This window comes from Neoarius graeffei, chromosome 5 (genome assembly GCF_027579695.1).
Source record: "Neoarius graeffei isolate fNeoGra1 chromosome 5, fNeoGra1.pri, whole genome shotgun sequence".
Classification (NCBI taxonomy): domain Eukaryota; kingdom Metazoa; phylum Chordata; class Actinopteri; order Siluriformes; family Ariidae; genus Neoarius; species Neoarius graeffei.
Genome location: NC_083573.1, coordinates 20,111,097 through 20,129,568, shown reverse-complemented (window position 1 = coordinate 20,129,568; position 18,472 = coordinate 20,111,097). Strand labels below are relative to the sequence as shown.

At 40.1% G+C, this 18,472-nt stretch overlaps 1 protein-coding gene across 2 annotated transcripts in view; it reads right to left on the bottom strand.

Annotated features, from left to right (window-relative positions):
- The window catches only part of enpp2 (ectonucleotide pyrophosphatase/phosphodiesterase 2), a 175,225-nt gene extending 161,741 nt beyond the window's left edge, over nucleotides 1-13,484 (bottom strand). For both annotated transcript variants that reach the window (XM_060921389.1, XM_060921390.1), the window contains exons 1-4: nucleotides 13,404-13,484; nucleotides 12,282-12,351; nucleotides 6,658-6,819; nucleotides 4,240-4,365 (exon numbers count right to left, since the gene is read on the bottom strand). In XM_060921389.1, coding sequence (XP_060777372.1) covers nucleotides 4,240-4,365; nucleotides 6,658-6,819; nucleotides 12,282-12,351; nucleotides 13,404-13,421 — 376 coding nt within the window. In that variant the 5' untranslated portion in view covers nucleotides 13,422-13,484. The remainder of the gene's footprint in view (nucleotides 1-4,239; nucleotides 4,366-6,657; nucleotides 6,820-12,281; nucleotides 12,352-13,403) is intronic.
- Nucleotides 13,485-18,472: the final 4,988 nt, after the last annotated feature.

The window sequence follows — 18,472 nt, the reverse complement described above, 5'->3', positions numbered from 1 at the left end:
GCCCTCATTCGAGCTGTACGAGTGGTGTTCCGTAATTGTTTTTAAAATCCAGAGCACCTCTGCCCGAAGTGTCGGGGTTCCACCGACACCCATCATGCCACTGCTCGGCCCTTGTGTTGTTGCTAGCCTTGCTGATGGTGTCTGGCTTGGCTGATGCTGCTGACGTTTGACAGTGGTGCTAGTCACTGGGCCACATTGACTTTTGAAATTTGCCAGGCGGGCCGGGCCAGCACCAAATTCATACATATCGAACATAAACCAGAAAAGCTTTAGTGTTATTGTAAGGCCTTCACTGACAAGAGACCCATATGCAGATCAGATTGACATTTATTTTAGTTCTCAGTCAACAAAGCCAGAGCAGAAAAATGTTTGCAGTTCAATAGATTGGCACTGGATCCATCCAGAAAAGTAACACACACACACACACACACACACACACACACACACACACACACACACACACACACACACACGTGACAGTAAGAAAAGTAGCACACTTAATTCTTAAATTACATCTTTGAGCTGCCAGGATGAGTAGGATGCCAGTGTATTTGTATATTTGTATCATTTTATACATACAACTAAATTGCATATCATTAAATTGAACTAAATTACATATATCAGTACATATCATTTTTGTACATTTCACTGAACTCGTACAACCCCGATTCCAAAAAAGTTGGGACAAAGTACAAATTGTAAATAAAAACGGAATGCAATAATTTACAAATCTCAAAAACTGATATTGTATTCACAATAGAACATAGACAACATATCAAATGTCGAAAGTGAGACATTTTGAAATTTCATGCCAAATATTGGCTCATTTGAAAATTCATGACAGCAACACATCTCAAAAAAGTTGGGACAGGGGCAATAAGAGGCTGGAAAAGTTAAAGGTACAAAAAAGGAACAGCTGGAGGACCAAATTGCAACTCATTAGGTCAATTGGCAATAGGTCATTAACATGACTGGGTATAAAAAGAGCATCTTGGAGTGGCAGCGGCTCTCAGAAGTAAAGATGGGAAGAGGATCACCAATCCCCCTAATTCTGCGCAGACAAATAGTGGAGCAATATCAGAAAGGAGTTCGACAGTGTAAAATTGCAAAGAGTTTGAACATATCATCTACAGTGCATCAAAAGATTCAGAGAATCTGGAAGAATCTCTGTGCGTAAGGGTCAAGGCCGGAAAACCATACTGGGTGCCCGTGATCTTCGGGCCCTTAGACGGCACTGCATCACATACAGGCATGCTTCTGTATTGGAAATCACAAAATGGGCTCAGGAATATTTCCAGAGAACATTATCTGTGAACACAATTCACCGTGCCATCCGCCGTTGCCAGCTAAAACTCTATAGTTCAAAGAAGAAGCCGTATCTAAACAAACATGATCCAGAAGCGCAGACGTCTTCTCTGGGCCAAGGCTCATTTAAAATGGACTGTGGCAAAGTGGAAAACTGTTCTGTGGTCAGACGAATCAAAATTTGAAGTTCTTTATGGAAATCAGGGACGCCGTGTCATTCGGACTAAAGAGGAGAAGGACGACCCAAGTTGTTATCAGCGCTCAGTTCAGAAGCCTGCATCTCTGATGGTATGGGGTTGCATTAGTGCGTGTGGCATGGGCAGCTTACACATCTGGACAGACACCATCAATGCTGAAAGGTATATCCAGGTTCTAGAGCAACATATGCTCCCATCCAGACGACGTCTCTTTCAGGGAAGACCTTGCATTTTCCAACATGACAATGCCAGACCACATACTGCATCAATTACAGCATCATGGCTGCGTAGAAGAAGGGTCCGGGTACTGAACTGGCCAGCCTGCAGTCCAGCTCTTTCACCCATAGAAAACATTTGGCGCAACATAAAACGGAAGATACGACAAAAAAGACCCAAGACAGTTGAGCAACTAGAATCCTACATTAGACAAGAATGGGTTAACATTCCTATCCCTAAACTTGAGCAACTTGTCTCCTCAGTCCCCAGACGTTTACAGACTGTTGTAAAGAGAAAAGGGGATGTCTCACAGTGGTAAACATGGCCTTGTCCCAACTTTTTTGAGATGTGTTCTTGTCATGAAATTTAAAATCACTTAATTTTTCTCTTTAAATGATATATTTTCTCAGTTTAAACATTTGATATGTCATCTATGTTCTGTTCCGAATAAAATATGGAATTTTGAAACTTCCACATCATTGCATTCCATTTTTATTTACAATTTGTACTGTCCCAACTTTTTTGGAATCGGGGTTGTAGATTTACACCTGAGTGGTTTTTTTTTAACCATCCACTTCCAGCCTGCCAGCACAACCAACCACCATTAGTAGGAGAGGTACCACACCATTCCAAAATGTTTGCAGTTCAACAGTTTGGGTACCACACCATGCCAACATGTTTGCAGTTCAATGGTTTGGCACTGGATCCATCCAGCCCACAAAATCAAACAAAACAGCTCAAGAAAGCAAAAAACTCCAAACTGGTTTTCAGGTTCAAAGTCACTCACTGAAATATTTCCAGTCCTCAAAAAATCAAAACACAGGTTCCAAACAGGTTTTCATATTCCAAAAGACCACTCATAGATCAGAATAACCTCCACAGGCAAAAGTCCAGGAACAGATATAAGCAGAAGCAAGGTCAGCTGCTCATAATACACCTATAATAGCAGACAGGGACATAAATGAGGGGCGGAGCAGACACCCAAAAGCACATGGTACTTAAAAACAAACACCAGCACTACAGCAGCCACCCACGACAACCAAAATTACTAAGAGTTATACTTTTTACATTATGTCTGTAAACATGTGACTACCATTTTATTACAGCTCCAACATAGTTTTAAAAAGAGAAAGTGTTAATATTCACATTCACTCAGCAACTGCTGAGCTGTATTCGTCCGTGCTTGCGCTGACTGGTTGTTAGCATAATTAGCATGCTTGGAGGAAAAGTGCCATTTGATGTTATATTCCTTTAAAACTGCAACGGTTTCTTTGCAAATAAGGCATACAGCCTTTGATTGGACTTCAGCAAAAAAATATTTAGTTGTCCATTCTTTATTGCACTCACTGTCCACTTTTCTTTTTTTAGGACCACTCATTGTAAAGTTTTATCCTGTGTTCTCGAGATCATCAGTGGCACAGGCGCCAGAATGACTTCCATGGCACGCACTGCACCACTCTGCAAATGTAATCTCGCATGAATCCGACTGACTGGAAAGACAGATTTCTAGAACACTTGTCTACGTGATAACACTGAAGCTTATAGTTTATAGATCTGCTCAATCGCGTTTATATGATTGTCTTCCGCGGGCCGAATTAAAAAACGCCAACGGGCCGGATGTGGCCCGCAGGCCATAGTTTGCCCACCTTGGTGCTAGTGCCAACTCCAGGTGCATTCGGAGATTGAACCGTGCAGAACTGAGCGATGGGCTGGTGGCGGTGGAGGGCAGATGCAATGTGCTTTGAGCTCTTCATGTGAGACTCTAAAGCGAAATTACCTATAGTGGACAACTTGAAGGTCTTTCGACAAACACAGCATCTTGCTTCAACGTCGCTTCCAGGAACCTCCCTCACCCAATCACAATATCTTTCATCTGAAAGCCACTGCTGATTAAAACAACACTTCCCCATGCTGTGATTCGCGGAGTCTCCTCTCCACCACGGACTCCGACGATTGCGCCGGCGCGAAAATGTATCAATATTGTTTCTTTCTTTGCGCATACTCCAAGAAATTCACTGATGTTACGCAAAACCCACGTTTTCACATCGTAGAATAGTATGAGTAAATTTAAGACCTTTGTTTAAAAAATTAAGACTTGGGCAAAGCAATTTAAGACTTTTTAAGGCCTTAATTTTGGAATATTAAATTTAAGACTAAGACTTTTAAGACCCTGCGGCTACCATGTCTTAGTTGTGTGAGCTCCTTATTTTCAATTATTCACATGAATCGTTAGTTTATATCATAATCTATCTTCATAACTATTTTAAAAATGGATTTTCTTTTCTTTTAACACATCATGCATGAAAATAAGGGAGTTACAGTCTCTATAAACAACATAGTTGGACATCCTGACTAGGTAGGTGAGATAATACCTACATGAATGCTGAATACCTAGTGTGAATGTAGCCTTGTGTAATAGAACTAAACAAACTTATGTTCTATAACTGATGAAACAAAAACAAATAGGATGTGTAGTATACATTAGACATTGCATAATTGATGTAAAGCACAATGTTCTTACCTTTGCAGAGTGTGTTGTAGTTTGTACAGCAGTCTCCCTTGACCAGGCAGTCATCTGAGCAGTGGCAGGCATGCTGCTCATTTCGAGTTTCTCCACATCGCTCCTTACTGCACTCAAAGCCTCCCTCTGATAGAGACAGAATCAGTCACAACTCTCATGGTTATTGGGTAGCAGCCATGGCTAAATAGCCCTCTAATTAGCATAGTAAATAAAATTGGACTGGGTTAGTGCGAAAGATAAAAATCACAAATACAAAGAGACTTCCTTTTAGAAAAAGACTCCCCTTCTGTTACATTCAAGAAGTCCGAATATAACCCTCAACAAAGGATACATTTCCATCCAGATGTTTTGGTAATTTTCTTTGAATTTTCAAAGAAAATAAAATGCAGATCATTATGTTTCTATCAACTACCGTTAGCCAAGTATTTTGAACAAAAATAAACCAACTTGCCATGTTATTTATTCAATCTCCATTTTCTTTGTCCAATGTTCTATGTCTTGTAAAGCATATACGCAGAGCCATGGCCTCACCTTTCGTTTATAAATGCCTTGAGACCTCAAGAATGGCACAAGAATAGTTTAAGCATTAACAATGAATCTAATATAGTAATTTTTACGATTAAAGTGATTTTATATAGGTAGCGGTCTCAGTGAACGACCTTGACGTCTATAACGTCACAGCAGGAAGTCTATCGGTCTCATCGCCATTTCCGCTCTACTAAAACACAGAGCTGACTGCAACTCCAATCCTCCATTTTGAGCTAATTTATCACCATGCCATGTAGATGTGTTGCTGGCTGGTGCAGCAACATGATAAAAGGTGGATTTATGTTGCATTCATGGCCCAAAAATGTTCAAACTGCAAAGATTTGGACACGTTTTGCAAGAAGTTCACGGGCACATTGGGCGCCTATGAAGTGGTTTCTCCTCTGCTCTGCACATTTTACTGAAGACTCGTACGAGACCTCTGATCTGTTGAGGAGCGTTGGCTACAAGCCCGTATTGAAAGACGATACAGTATCAACAATTAAATAAAACTACAAGAAAAGGAAAGTGAGTTTAGTTGCACCAGTTTTCCCGGAGTGAGCCGAGGGTTGTTGGTAAAACCCAGGACATAACGTAACATGACATCGCTCAAGCAGTGACCTCCCCACGGTTGTTGCTAAAACCGGTGACATCCCGTTCTGTCCCGGGTTTTAGTAATTGCCTGGGCTGAGCAGTAATGGTGGAGTACCTCAGTAATGGAGCGAATGGAGAAAGAGTGGAGCAGCCTTCTTATTTCTAAAGTGGATATTGCTGCCATCTCACCCTTACGTGGAAGAAGCAAATGAACAGAGAACTGAACGAACAACTGAAAGTGTGATTGTTTCAAAACAATCAGCCACAAGATCGGCCTTCAAGAGGCAAGAACACAGACGGGTAAGCTCCGACTCTCATTTGGATAAAAACAAACAAAAACACGTTGTTTACCTGCATTTAGATTAAGACATGTAACTTGTATTGTGGGCGGCAAGGTGGTGTAGTGGTTAGCGCTGTCGCCTCACAGCAAGAAGGTCCGGGTTCGAGCCCCGTGGCCAGCGAGGGCCTTTCTGTGCGGAGTTTGCGTGTTCTCCCCGTGTCCGCGTGGGTTTCCTCCGGGTGCTCCGGTTTCCCCCCCCAGTCCAAAGACATGCAGGTTAGGTTAACTGGTGACTCTAAATTGACCATAGGTGCGAATGGTTGTCTGTGTCTATGTGTCAGCCCTGCGATGACCTGGCGACTTGTCCAGGGTGTACCCCGCCTTTCACCCGTAGTCAGCTGGGATAGGCTCCAGCTTGCCTGCGACCCTATAGAACAGGATAAAGCGGCTAGAGATAAATCAGATGAGACTTGTATTGTGTATTTAAGTTACCGGTATAAGATTATTTAATTTGCTTCAGAATGTGATTCTGAGTTCATCTGATTATTTAAATAGCCTTTTACATTTCATCAGTGAAAATGCATGCATGTACATGTATGTTGCATAAGTTATAACACCTATCCTGTTTTGATGAGAGTCAACCCATAATCAATGAAGTCAAATCGGTCTCAGTTGAGCAAGTCGGTAACAGTATTTCTTACTTTCACCATAAATTTTTATTTATAATGACTTTGGTCTATAGCTGTAAAAGGCCTTGGCCTTAAAACAGGTTACTGTGGTGACATCACGCACTCAGGGATGGCTAGCTCAGCGGGGCAGCTCAAATGCCAACTTTGCAGTCAAGTTTAACTCTCAAAAATATTTTTTAATTCCCATTTATGCAGCATACAAGAGTCAAGGATGGAGATACTATCCACTCAAATTTATTTAAAAATAAAGGTTCTGTGTATATCCTTTAACATCTGCGAGGTCAGCATGCAGGATATAAAATGCAAACATCAGTTAACTGTGGAACCCACCTGTCTTTAAGCAGTACTCGTCAAAGTCTGAGCAGCAGCTGTTGTACGTTTTGCAGAGGTTGTCACAGCGGCAGTTGGGCGCTTGGGCCTCCTGCAGCTCAAAGCACCTGTTTTTACATGATCCTGAAGTGCTGTCATATGTGACGTCAGCCTGGTCTGAGACTTGAAAGAGAAGATTAACTTAACTGCATACATGTCAACCTATACGGAATGTCCGTATTTTATACGGATTTGATTCAATAAACGTAGTATACGGGCGTACAAATAAAGTTATATGGATTCTTTAAAAAAAACTTCAATATTTATTTAGAGCTATAATCAATTCCCACGATGATAAAAGAGCGCATAACATTCATTTACAAACGTACTGTACACCCCAGAAAGCACAAACAGCCAGTAAAGAGTCTTATGAAATTGCGCGTTATCTTGTGGTAGTGAGACTTCGTTCCACTTTTGATCACGCGCACACCGCATTGCGAGAATCCCGCTAACCAGGAAGTAACATTTTGTCAAACGCGTATTTCCACCTGAGCGACTTTCAATAGCGACTGAAAAGATTCTGAATGGGCACTCCGGCAAGATCAACACAGACACTTGCTGTGACATGCAGCCTATTGAGTATTGGTGCAGACTGCTAAAAAAAAAGCTGTCATGGAGTACAATTCAGAACATTAGAGTGACACTTTGTGTTTTTGTCGAACATTGGAGCTTTGTATTCATTCTGAAGGTTTATTGCTGTTAATTTTGAATAAAAAGTAACTTGGATATATCATTGTTAATTATCATTCAAATTTTAGGTAAATTATTTTAATTTGCATCTTATACAGATTTTATAAGGGAAATACGGATTTTGGAGGTTGGTTATACAGGTTTGATTGACCAAAGGTTGACATGTATGTAACTGCATGTTTGCAGAAGTGCTAACATTAGCTTCAAAAGTTATTCACAAGTTCACTTCCTTGATATTTCAAATGGAGAGCTCAATAAGCAAGTGTTTAACCTGGTGAAAAGTTTGTTAAATTCAAATACTAGGTTATAACTGCCAGAGAGCCCTTCTTGGTCCCTTTAACCACTGACAGCTCTGCTACATTCTTAAATTAGACTCTATTTTGTATAAAAGCATCACATAACATCCAACATACCAATGTAAAGAAGAGAAACATGTTCCAACAAGAGATACCATGCAAACCACTTGGGAAGTTGATGGAAACCATCAAGAGCCAAAGCAAAAGACTTTCCAGACAACTACTGGAATATCAATGATGGAGAATGACTTATGACAGATTTAATGTCTGTCTGAACATCACAGACCTCAGTCTCTCTCTCTCTCTCTAAAAGAGGTCATTGAATTTGTGTCAAAAATGGCTGGCCCTCACTCTGTACATCTCTATATTGACATAAGGTATGGTAAAGCAAACATGGTCCAGATGTACAACAGACCAATCAAGAAACAGTGAGTGGTTGTTCATTTGAACGTGACTGAGTTTGTTGGGGTCAGAGCTGGCACACACAGTGCATGCAAATGTGCAGTCAGCCCCCAAAGAAACGCTCTACGCTGACCGGGGGTGTGTGTGTGTGTGTGTGTGTGTGTGAGTAATCAATTTTTGGAACAAGAACTGCGAAGGAGGTAAAACATCTGCTCTGTCTAGCTGCATGGGCTGAGCTTTTTACTGTTATGCAAGGAGCCAAATCAAAAACTGTTTGCCAGACACATGTGTCCAATTTTGCAACAAGACTCCTTTTTTCTTTTTTGTGACGGCAAGAGCAAACTGTAGAAACAAGAAATTCTTTGGAATATGAGGGAATTAAAGTGTAACTTCACACACTGCATAACTTCGACAAATGCTAAAAAAGTGGGCAAATGGGGAGCGGGGTTGGGAGGGGGTGTGGATGTGTGAGGTAGGAGTTGCTCAGTAAGTCTCGATCAGCATATATTTGAAAAGGAGTGCTGTTTCAGAAACTCAAGGGCAGAGCCTGGGGAAGGAGGGCATGAAGATTCTTTTTTAAAATTTTCATTTTAAAAATGTTATAAATGTTAAACTTTTTTTCATCAAGTACCACCAAATAGTTGACTCTGTCAGCGTCAGCCTTACAAATGTTCAGGATGATTTGAACCAGTAGACAGTGTTTTGATCCATTTTCAACCCATAAAATGCTGATTTTTTTTATATAAATGGTAATGTCAATATTAACACCAACAATGTTTCATTACAATACACAATGTTGTGTTTCATCACAATACAGTCATATAATTTAAGTTAAAGCTCAAAAACATTCAAGTGTGCAGTACATCTTCATTTTTCTTCTCTTTTTCTTAGTTCAAAAATACAAGCATCTCCAGAAACACCATTTCTCATTTGTGGAACAGTCTGAGGTTGACAAAGTGACCATCTGTCTGATCTGCAAAATGACAGAACGCCAGCGACACAGGAAGGTATTTTAAATTGGGGAAGATGGCATTTTAGGCAGCATACACAATTATAGCACAGTGCAAATCAGAAGGTAACAATTATATTTCTAGAGCAGCATGGATATAAATATTTATGACTAACATAAATCATGGGTTTATATTAATGAACTTGTTTTAATGTTATCACTCCTATAATAGCTCAGTCACAGGGATGGTCCACATAATCTAAGCCTAATAGTGGAGCAGAGCCACATACTTAAGAGAATATGGTAATGCATTGCCCTGATTTTTCATGGCTTTTGAACTGTAGGACATCCATGTGTGTACCACCACAGGGAACCTGATCGTTAAGTGTAAGGCAACATCTCACAAACACTTGACCACCAGACAATGAAATTTGTATCTTTATTTCCATAAGATAGATGGGATTTTATCCAGCGCTTATTTTTAATTAGTTTTTTTTTTAAACCATGGGATTATTTACTAACACATTTTACGGAAAATATTGATTTTTTTTTCATAGCGGGCAACATATATTTGCATTATCAGTTTAAAAGAAAATTTTTTTTTCCCCTGAACGATTACTTACTCTGCATAATTGTCTTACATAGACAATTATTGTATAATTCAATAGCAAGCATGAGCATCTTTCCTTAGTGTTAGATAATCTAAATCTACCGTAGATCAATATCAATTAGTTCTTATGTCCGATCATGACTATATAGTAATGATCGAAAGTGAAAACGCTGGTTCACTGCTGTCCACCAGGCACCCAGCAGAGTCACACCATCATAAATGTCATGTTGTTTCTAGCGCATGGCATGTGGTGTCAAAGAAAGGAATAAATGTATTCATAACTGTGATGCACATCTCATTATTGGTGTCACTGTCACAAGACGATGCAGCAATTTATTGATGTGAAATACACTGCACAATTTGATGGTTCATATGTTATAATATTATTATTCTATTCAGGTTGATTTTGTGCCCTTGGAAATATTTTGCTCATACACTCATCAGGAGCGCCGCTTTTAGATATTACCTAAAGGATTTAAAAATGTATTATTATATAACAAAGGAAAGTGTGTAAATCACTGATATGGTGAAGCTTTCTTTCGTGTATGAAAGATGTCAGCACTTTGTAACACTCAGTCAGCCCACATACTTTACTTATCCTTGACAAACACAGACTATTATTGTTGCATAGAAGCATGTATTTGGGGTCTTTTCCCTTCAAAATGGTGTTCTAATAAAATAGATATACAGTGGCTCAGCAGTCACTGGCCACTACATCTCACTTTGATAACTTGCTCATCAGCTTTGCTCCAAACAGCTCAAAACAGTGGCTTGTTACACCCAGCTGTGGTCATGCAATTAATTCCTATACATCAGACAGTCTGTGTAACTCTGAGGGAGCATGTCTAAAACTGATGCTAGGTTTTCATTTGAATTAATCAATTTATGTTTCATTTTAGTACTTAGAAAAAGTAACTAATATGCAGAAACTGAAATGGCAACAAATTCAAAATTTGCACAAGCCAAACCATATAAACTCTCGATAGCAATACTGAGAAATTCCACATTTCTAACAATATTGCTTGTGTGTTCAGTGGGTGGCACCATGGTACAGTGGTTAGCACTGTTGCCTCACAGCAAGAAAGGAAATTTCTGGGTTTGAACCTCACAGCCGACGGGGGCCTTTCTGTGTGGAGTTTGCATGTTCTCCCCGTGTCTGTGTGGGTTTCTTCCGGGTGCTCCGGTTTCCTCCCACATTTCAAAGACCTGTAGATTAAGTAAAAATACCCAGCAGCCACTGGGATTGTACAAGCCAGTACATACATAGTGCTGGTCCCAAGCCTGAAAAGACTGGGGAAGGCTGCATCAGGAAGGACATTTAGTGGCTGGGTGGGGGAAGCGGATCATGATAATTCGCCGAGGTGACCCTAACAGGAGCAGCCAAAAGAAGATTGCTTGTGTTTTTCAATCTGTTTATAATGCTCGATACCTCATTGTAAGTAGCTAATTGGGCTTTGGAACCAAATATTTCCATTTATTTGATGAATACTTTTGTTCAATAGCAAAAATCTATATAATAAGCAGCAAAGTTTGTTTGTCCTGAGCTAACGTTGCAATTTCTTGATGGATTTTCACCAAATTTGGCAAGTAGGTCCGGGGATGACCCGGAATTTTGCAAATATAAACAAAATTCATGTCCGGGCCCCAGGGAGATCCCTGGGGGGCACAACAGCCACCCACGCCCTCCCTCAATGCCTTTCACATTACATTTATCAACACAAACTCTTGACAGATCTTCACTAAACTTGGCACGTAGGTACAGGAGATATTCACAATTTGGCAGAACTCAGAAATTCCATATTCGAGCCCTAGGAGTCCCTGGTGGGCCCCTGGGTGGTGGATGTTTGGATTTTTGTTTGTCTTGGGTTAACATCATTTCTTGATGGATCTTTGCCAAATTTGACATGAAAAGTCTGGGGGCAACCTAGAACTTTGCAAAAACCCAGGCAATGCCGGGGTAACCTGCTAGTAATTAAACTGTATCTTGAAAAAGCCTTCAAGTATCTCAATATGACTTTCACTGATCTCTAGTTGTTAAAAAAAGTGTGGTTTCTTCATATTTTATATACAATAACCTTTTGTCACCAATAGAAATATACATGATTCCAAACAACATATCGGGGGGGGGGGGGGATGAAATGAAAGCCAAGTAAAATATTGATGTCAAGAACAACAAAAATTAAATACTGTAGTGTATGTGGGCATCATAATTAAGATAATTCGATAAAAAGCGTGGTTTATTCATACTCCATATACAATAACCTTTTGTCAGCAGTATGATTCCAAACAACATATTGGGGGGAAAAGATTAAAATGAAAGCCAAGTAAAATAATGTCAAGAATAGCAAATTTTAATACTGTAGTGTACATGGGCATCATAATTAAGGGAATTCGAAATGAGGTTTATTTATCGACCTGTATAAACTACACCAGAAACCCAATCAGAAAATACACTGATCTCTTTAAAAATGACTTACATTTACAGATTAAATTAGGCAGGATACCTGCACTGTCAGTTACCATAAACTTAGAAATACATTTATCAAAATCTGAATGAATATGATTAATTAAACCACAAGTTCTGATCATTTTAAAAGCCAAGTTAAAGCTATTAAAAGAAGTAAACAGAAAGGCTCACATGATTTTCGCTGTATGGACACTACCAGGCAAATTCTCGATCCATACAGGAGAGAGACAGCACAGAGCACCTGGAAGACATTTAAAAACAATGAAACATGGATATCAAACACATTGTCATTTCAGTGACACTTTTTTAAACCTGCAGACTGAGTCAAAGATACAGCTCAGGTACTGTACATATGTGGCCATGAAGTAAGTGTTTCAGTGAGCACAGTTATTTCATGCCTGTGATAATGGATGTTCGTGACATAAACTGGGTACATACAAAGGCATCTTTGCTTACGAGCAAAGATGCCTTTGGAAATAATGAAATTAATTGCTTATGTTAAAAACAAACAAACAAAAACACTACTACAAAGAGCAGTAAACAGGAAGAAATGAAGCCAAGCTATTACTGAGTGTGATGACTAAAATAGTAATCTCAGGTACAACGTGAGCAGATTCATAAGGAAATGAGCTGGAAGTTTTACTGAGAACAGAACCAGCCGCAGTTGTTCTGGAGATTTTGACCGCCGTCACACCTGCTTTTTATCTTTGCAGCAAAGAAAAGTTTTCATTCGGTTTTTTTTTTGGTCTCAAGCGTCTCTTGTGTAATATGTAGCTTTCTTTACTGATTATACAAAAAAATTCTGCAACGTTTAATTTTGTGCTGGAAAATATTTTTTTAAATTTATTTTAATTTTTTTAAATACTGACTTAATATAGAAGTCAAATAAAAATCTAACAAAGTTCGTACTTTAAAAAACAGAAAGGGATACCAATAGTTTTGGAGAGTCTTTTTTAAAAACAAACAAAAAACTTAATTCTGGCATAGCCAATTACTAACTTTCATTTTAATCCATAGAAATGACCAAAAGTTCATTCAACAGGTCAAACTGCAGTTCTAACAAAACGTGTCTCTCATCTATTAACTCCATACCAAATGACATTTCAAACAAACAAAGCACGAACCAGAAAACACAAGTGATCTTTATTCATAAGAAGGCATTAAAATCCTCAAAAAGAGCAATCAACATGATGGAGAGAGGGGAAAAAATAAACACACATTTGACAAGCATTATTGCAAAAATTAATGTTTTCCATTAAAAAAAAGAAACAAACAAGCCGGATCTTACCGTACCAGTTTCAGTACCCCCATGTCTCACTGTGCGCAGCTTCTAGTGCTTGTATGTTGGACTAGAGCAGGACTGCTGAGCCTCACTGCGCCGTGTCCCACATGTCTCCCAATTGCATATGTAGTGTCCTATGTAGGACATATATCACTACTATGCACAGGCTAAGAAGTGTGTTTACATCGCAAGAAGGGAATCCGATTGAAATGAGGCCCGAGTCTGACCAATAGGGACGCGTAAAAAGTAATGAGTGTGTTGCGTCACAGCAAAAAGGTGGAGCCGAGTGCAGACATTTGGTAAAAGAAAGAAAGGAAAAAAATGTAAGTAAATAAATAAAGTGCCGAAATGTGTTTAACAAATTAATAATAATAATAATAATGAATTGGAATCCTGCATGAATGTTACTATCAACGGTTACAGTTCCTAATATGACCATATTTGGTTCATATTTGGGCTCAAAAGACACATCATTGGTCTTTATTCTGCACCCAAGAGTCCAGCTATACACTCACCGGCCACTTTATTAGGTACAACCACACACCTGCTGTTTTATGCAGTTATCTAATCAGCCAGTCCCTTGACAGCAGCACAATGTATAAAATCATGCAGATACAAATCAAAGTTTCAGTTAATGCTCACTTCAAACATCAGAATGGGGAAAATTGTGATCACTGCGACATGGGGACAGGTTTGAGTATTTCAGACACTGCTGATCTCCTGGGGTTTTCACACACACCAGTCTCTAGGGTTTACACAGGATGGTGAGAAAAACAAAAAAACACTGACCAAGCGACAGTTTTGTGGGTGGAAACGCCTTGTTGATAAGAGAGGTCAGAGGCAAATGGCCAGATTAGTTTGAGCTGTCAGGAAGGATATAGCAACTCCTAGCAACTCTCTACAACTGTGGTGAGCAGAAAAGCATATCAGCATGCAACAGCAGAAGACCACATTGGGTTCCACTCTTGCCAGCCAAAAACAGGAATCTTAGAATCAAGAACAAGTTTGTATTAAAGTGGCCGGTGAGTGTATATGAATCCCAATAAAGTGTTCTTCCTGTGACACACACTAGAGGCTGAAGCGAGCCAGCCTTCCACCATCCATCCTCACAACCTTCTACAGAGGAACTGTGGAGAGTGCCCTAGCCAGCTGCATCACTGTGTAGTTCAGAAATTGCAAAACACTGGAACGCAAGACCCTACAACGCACAGTGAGGATAGCTGAGATGATTTTGGGTTAGGTTTAGAAATTTCTTAGAATAAGGGTTAGTTAGGTTTTAAGGTAGGGGTTAGGATTAGGGACTCATTCCTTCTGTGCAGTGGCCTAATGAATACCAAAAAACAATGAATGGGAAATTGTGTGTATTTATGTTTATACTGAGTGTCTGGGAGAAATGATATTTCAATCTCATCTATGTACATATGGCAGATTTGACAAAAAAAAAAAAAAACTTGATGTAATCCTCCATTACCAAAAGTGACCAGTTAAGGTAAGGATTGCAGTGAATGATCTAAGAAGCCAAACCAAGAAGCCTTTATTTGTCACATGTACATTCAAGCACAGACACATAGTGAAAGAACACAGTGAAATTTAACCTCTGCATTTAACCCATCTGAAGCAGTGAACACAAACATGCACCTATCCAGAGCAGTGGGCAGTTATACTACAGCACCTGGGGAGCAGTTGTGGGTTAGGTGCCTTGCTCAAGGGAACTTAAGCCCAATCTCAGGCCATGGCTGCCCTGTGTTAACCTAACCGCATGTCTTTGTGCGGGACACCAGAGCACCTGGACGAAACCCATGCAGACACGGGGAGAACACGCAAACTCCATACAGAAAGGCCCCTTTCAGCTGCTGGGCTCAAACCCAGAACCTTCTTGCTGTGAGGTGAAAGTGCTAACTACTACACCACCGTGCCGCCCAATATAAATCGCGTGTGTGTTATGTATATGTACAGTGTATGCATGTGTGAATCAACAATTTTTGTTTCTTTATTTCAGAGGACTGGTGTGAAAGAGCATCAGTTCAGTAAAAGAAAAGACTGAGACCCAAGGTGAGTAATATAACTGCCTAATACCATTTCTTTTTCTTCAGTAGAAGGATAAAATAGGGTTTGAAACTAAAAGTTTAGATTTAAGAATAGTCCACTCTACATGCTGGTCTACAGCCATGGATAATGAAAAATTAAAATTGAAATATGATGAAAATTTTAATATGGTGGTTAAGGTAAGGTGTTGAATTGATGATTGTGAGTTAAATTTCAATCCCTTCTATACACTAACCTTCTGAATTCTATGATCATAGAGAGTGAAAGTTTATTCCCCAGACTGGGAGTAAAAGGTTAAACTCAAAGGGTTAGGGTTCAGGGTTTAGAGTTAGGTTTAGATTTCATGGAGTATCCACATCCTGGCCTAGGCTAGGGCCGTGTTGTGCACTGTCCTTCCCAGGGCCTCTCCATTTGGGTTTTTCTGGGTGGGTGGATGGTGGGGGTGGGGGGTTAAAATTATGGGAGGGGAAAAGGCTATTTTAAAGTCATGGGTATGGAAGGGGGAAACAGTTAAGGTTAGGGGGCTCAGGTGATGGGTTATTGTAAGGTTTTAGGGGTTAGGATTAAATGTAGGGGCTAAGATTGTGGTTAAATTTAGGGGTGAGGAAGGAGGATAATACAATTTTTAATGGTTAAGTTTAGGGGTGAGGAAAGGGATTCCTACTACTATTTTTTATTGGCTTAGGGTTAGGAAGTAAAATTTTTAATAGAGAAAAGGTAATGTGTGGTTAGATATGGGTGGGGAAAGGGAGATACTATTTTTTGGTGGTTTAGGGTTAGGCCTAGGGGTTCATTTTTTTAATAGGGAAAAGATTAAGGTTAGGGGCAGGGGAAAGGGTTATGTTTCAGAAAAAGTTAAGGTTGGGGCAGGGGAAGGTGTTAGGGTTAGGTTTAGGGGTGTGGGTTATATTTAGGGATTAGGGTTGGGGTTAGGGACTAAAGCCTGGGGTTATGGGCTAGGGTTAGGGTTTAGGGTTAAGTTTAGGGGTGAGGAAGGGGGATAATACAATATTTTAATGTTTAAGTTTAGGGATGAGGGAAGGGGATACTGCTATTGTTCATTGGTTTAGGATTCGGACTGTAGGCAAATTTTTTTGTAGGGAAAAGGTTAAGGTTAGGGGCAGGGGAAAGGGTTATGTGTTATTAATTTTAGTGGTGGGGAAAGGGGATACTATTTTTTAATTAGGAAAAGGTTAGGGGAGAGGGGCTAGGTTTAGGGGTGAGGGAAAGGGGTTATGGTTAGGGGTTAATGTTGGGGTGGGTATTTTTAAAGGGGAAAGGTTAGGGTTGGGGTGGGAGAAGGGGGTTAAGGTTTGGGGTTAGTGTTAGGGTTATGATCAGGGTTAGGGTTAGGTTAGGTCAAAGAAAAAGGAGAAGGGGACTATGAAAAATGTCACCCAACATACAGGCACACATAAACATCATCTTTCACTCTGTGTACCTTGATGTTTTGACTTATAATAATAAAATTCCTATCTAGTCTTCTGAGGGGAAAATAAACCAGGCTATATTTATTATCCTTGTATAAGTGGGATAAAAGCTATCTGTATTATTTCTATCCCAAATAAAATTCTTGTGTGTGCATGTGTGAAACATTCTCTCCATTCAATCTCTTATTCTATTCTCCTATGTCAGTTTCCACTCCTCCTTGAAGAGAAAGAGAAAAAAGAAAAAAACAAAATGGGGAGTGGGGTTAGGATTAAGGGTAAGCCCTTGTTTTTTTGTGTGTGTAAATTTCAATTAGAGTTATGGTTGGAGTTAAAGTTTGGGTGGGGATTGAGTTGAGGTTAGGCCCATGTCCCATATGTAGGCTCCCCAAATTTGTCAACCCCCAAAAAATTAAGTTTAAGGTTAGGGTGGGGGTCAGAATTAAGGTTAAAGCCACCCCCAACTACAAACTCCCCAATTTTGTCCCCCCCCCCAAAAAAAAAGGTTAGTGTTAGGGAATATGGTTGGAATTAAGACTATGGTTGAAGTTAGAGTTGAGGTGGGGATTGAGTTAAAGTTAGGCCCACATCACATATGAAGGCTCCCCAAGCTTGTCAGCCCCCCCAAAATTGAAGTTATGGTTAAGGTTAGGGTCAAGGTGGGGGGTCAGAATCAAGGTTAAAGCCACCTCCCAACTGCAAACTCCCTAGTTCCCCCCCCCAAAAAAACAAAAAAACAACAACAACAAACAGACAAAAAAAACAAAACAAAAAAAAGGTGGTTAGGGAATATGTTTGGAATTAGGATTATGATTGAAGTTAGAGGTGAGATGGGGATTGAGTGAAAGTTAGGCCCACATTGCATATTGAAGGCTTCCCAAGTTTGTCAGAACAAAAAGGTAAGGTTATGTTTAAGGTTGGGGTTAGGGTTAAAATTAGGGTGGGGTCAGAATTAGGGTTAAGGCCGCACCCCAACTGCAAACTACCCAGTGTTGTCCGCCTGAAAAAGTTAGGGTGAGGGGATATGGTTGGATTAGGGTTGGGGTTAGGGTTAAGGTAGGGGTAAGGCCCACACTGCTTATGTAGGCCACCCAATTTTGTCCCCCCTCAAAAAATGTTAGGGATATGGTTGAGGTTGGGGTAGAGCCACAGGTTAAAGGTTAGGCTTAGGGGTTGGGGTTAAGGGTCAAGGTTTAGGGATAGGGGTTTGGGGTCAAGGTTTAGGGTTAGGGTGTTGGATAAGGTTTACAGGGTTAGGATCAGGGTTAGGGGGTTAGGATTAGGGTTATGGTTGGGGTTACAGTTAAGGTTGGGGTAGGGTTAAGGATTAGGGATTAGGGTTAGTGGTTAGTGTTTTAGGATTAGGGGTTAGGGTTAAGGTCAGTGTTAGGTTAGGATTAGGGGTTAGGGTTAGGATTAGGGTTAGTGGTTAGGGCTAAGTTTAGGGTTAGAGGATTCAGATTAAGGTTAGAGGTTGGGGTTCATGTTAGGGTTAGGGTTACAGAGATAGGGTCAGTGTTAGGTTAGGGTTAGGGTTTATGGTTAGCATTAGGATTAGACGTAGGGGTTAGGATTATCCCAGGGGTTAGACGTAGGGTTAGGGTTGG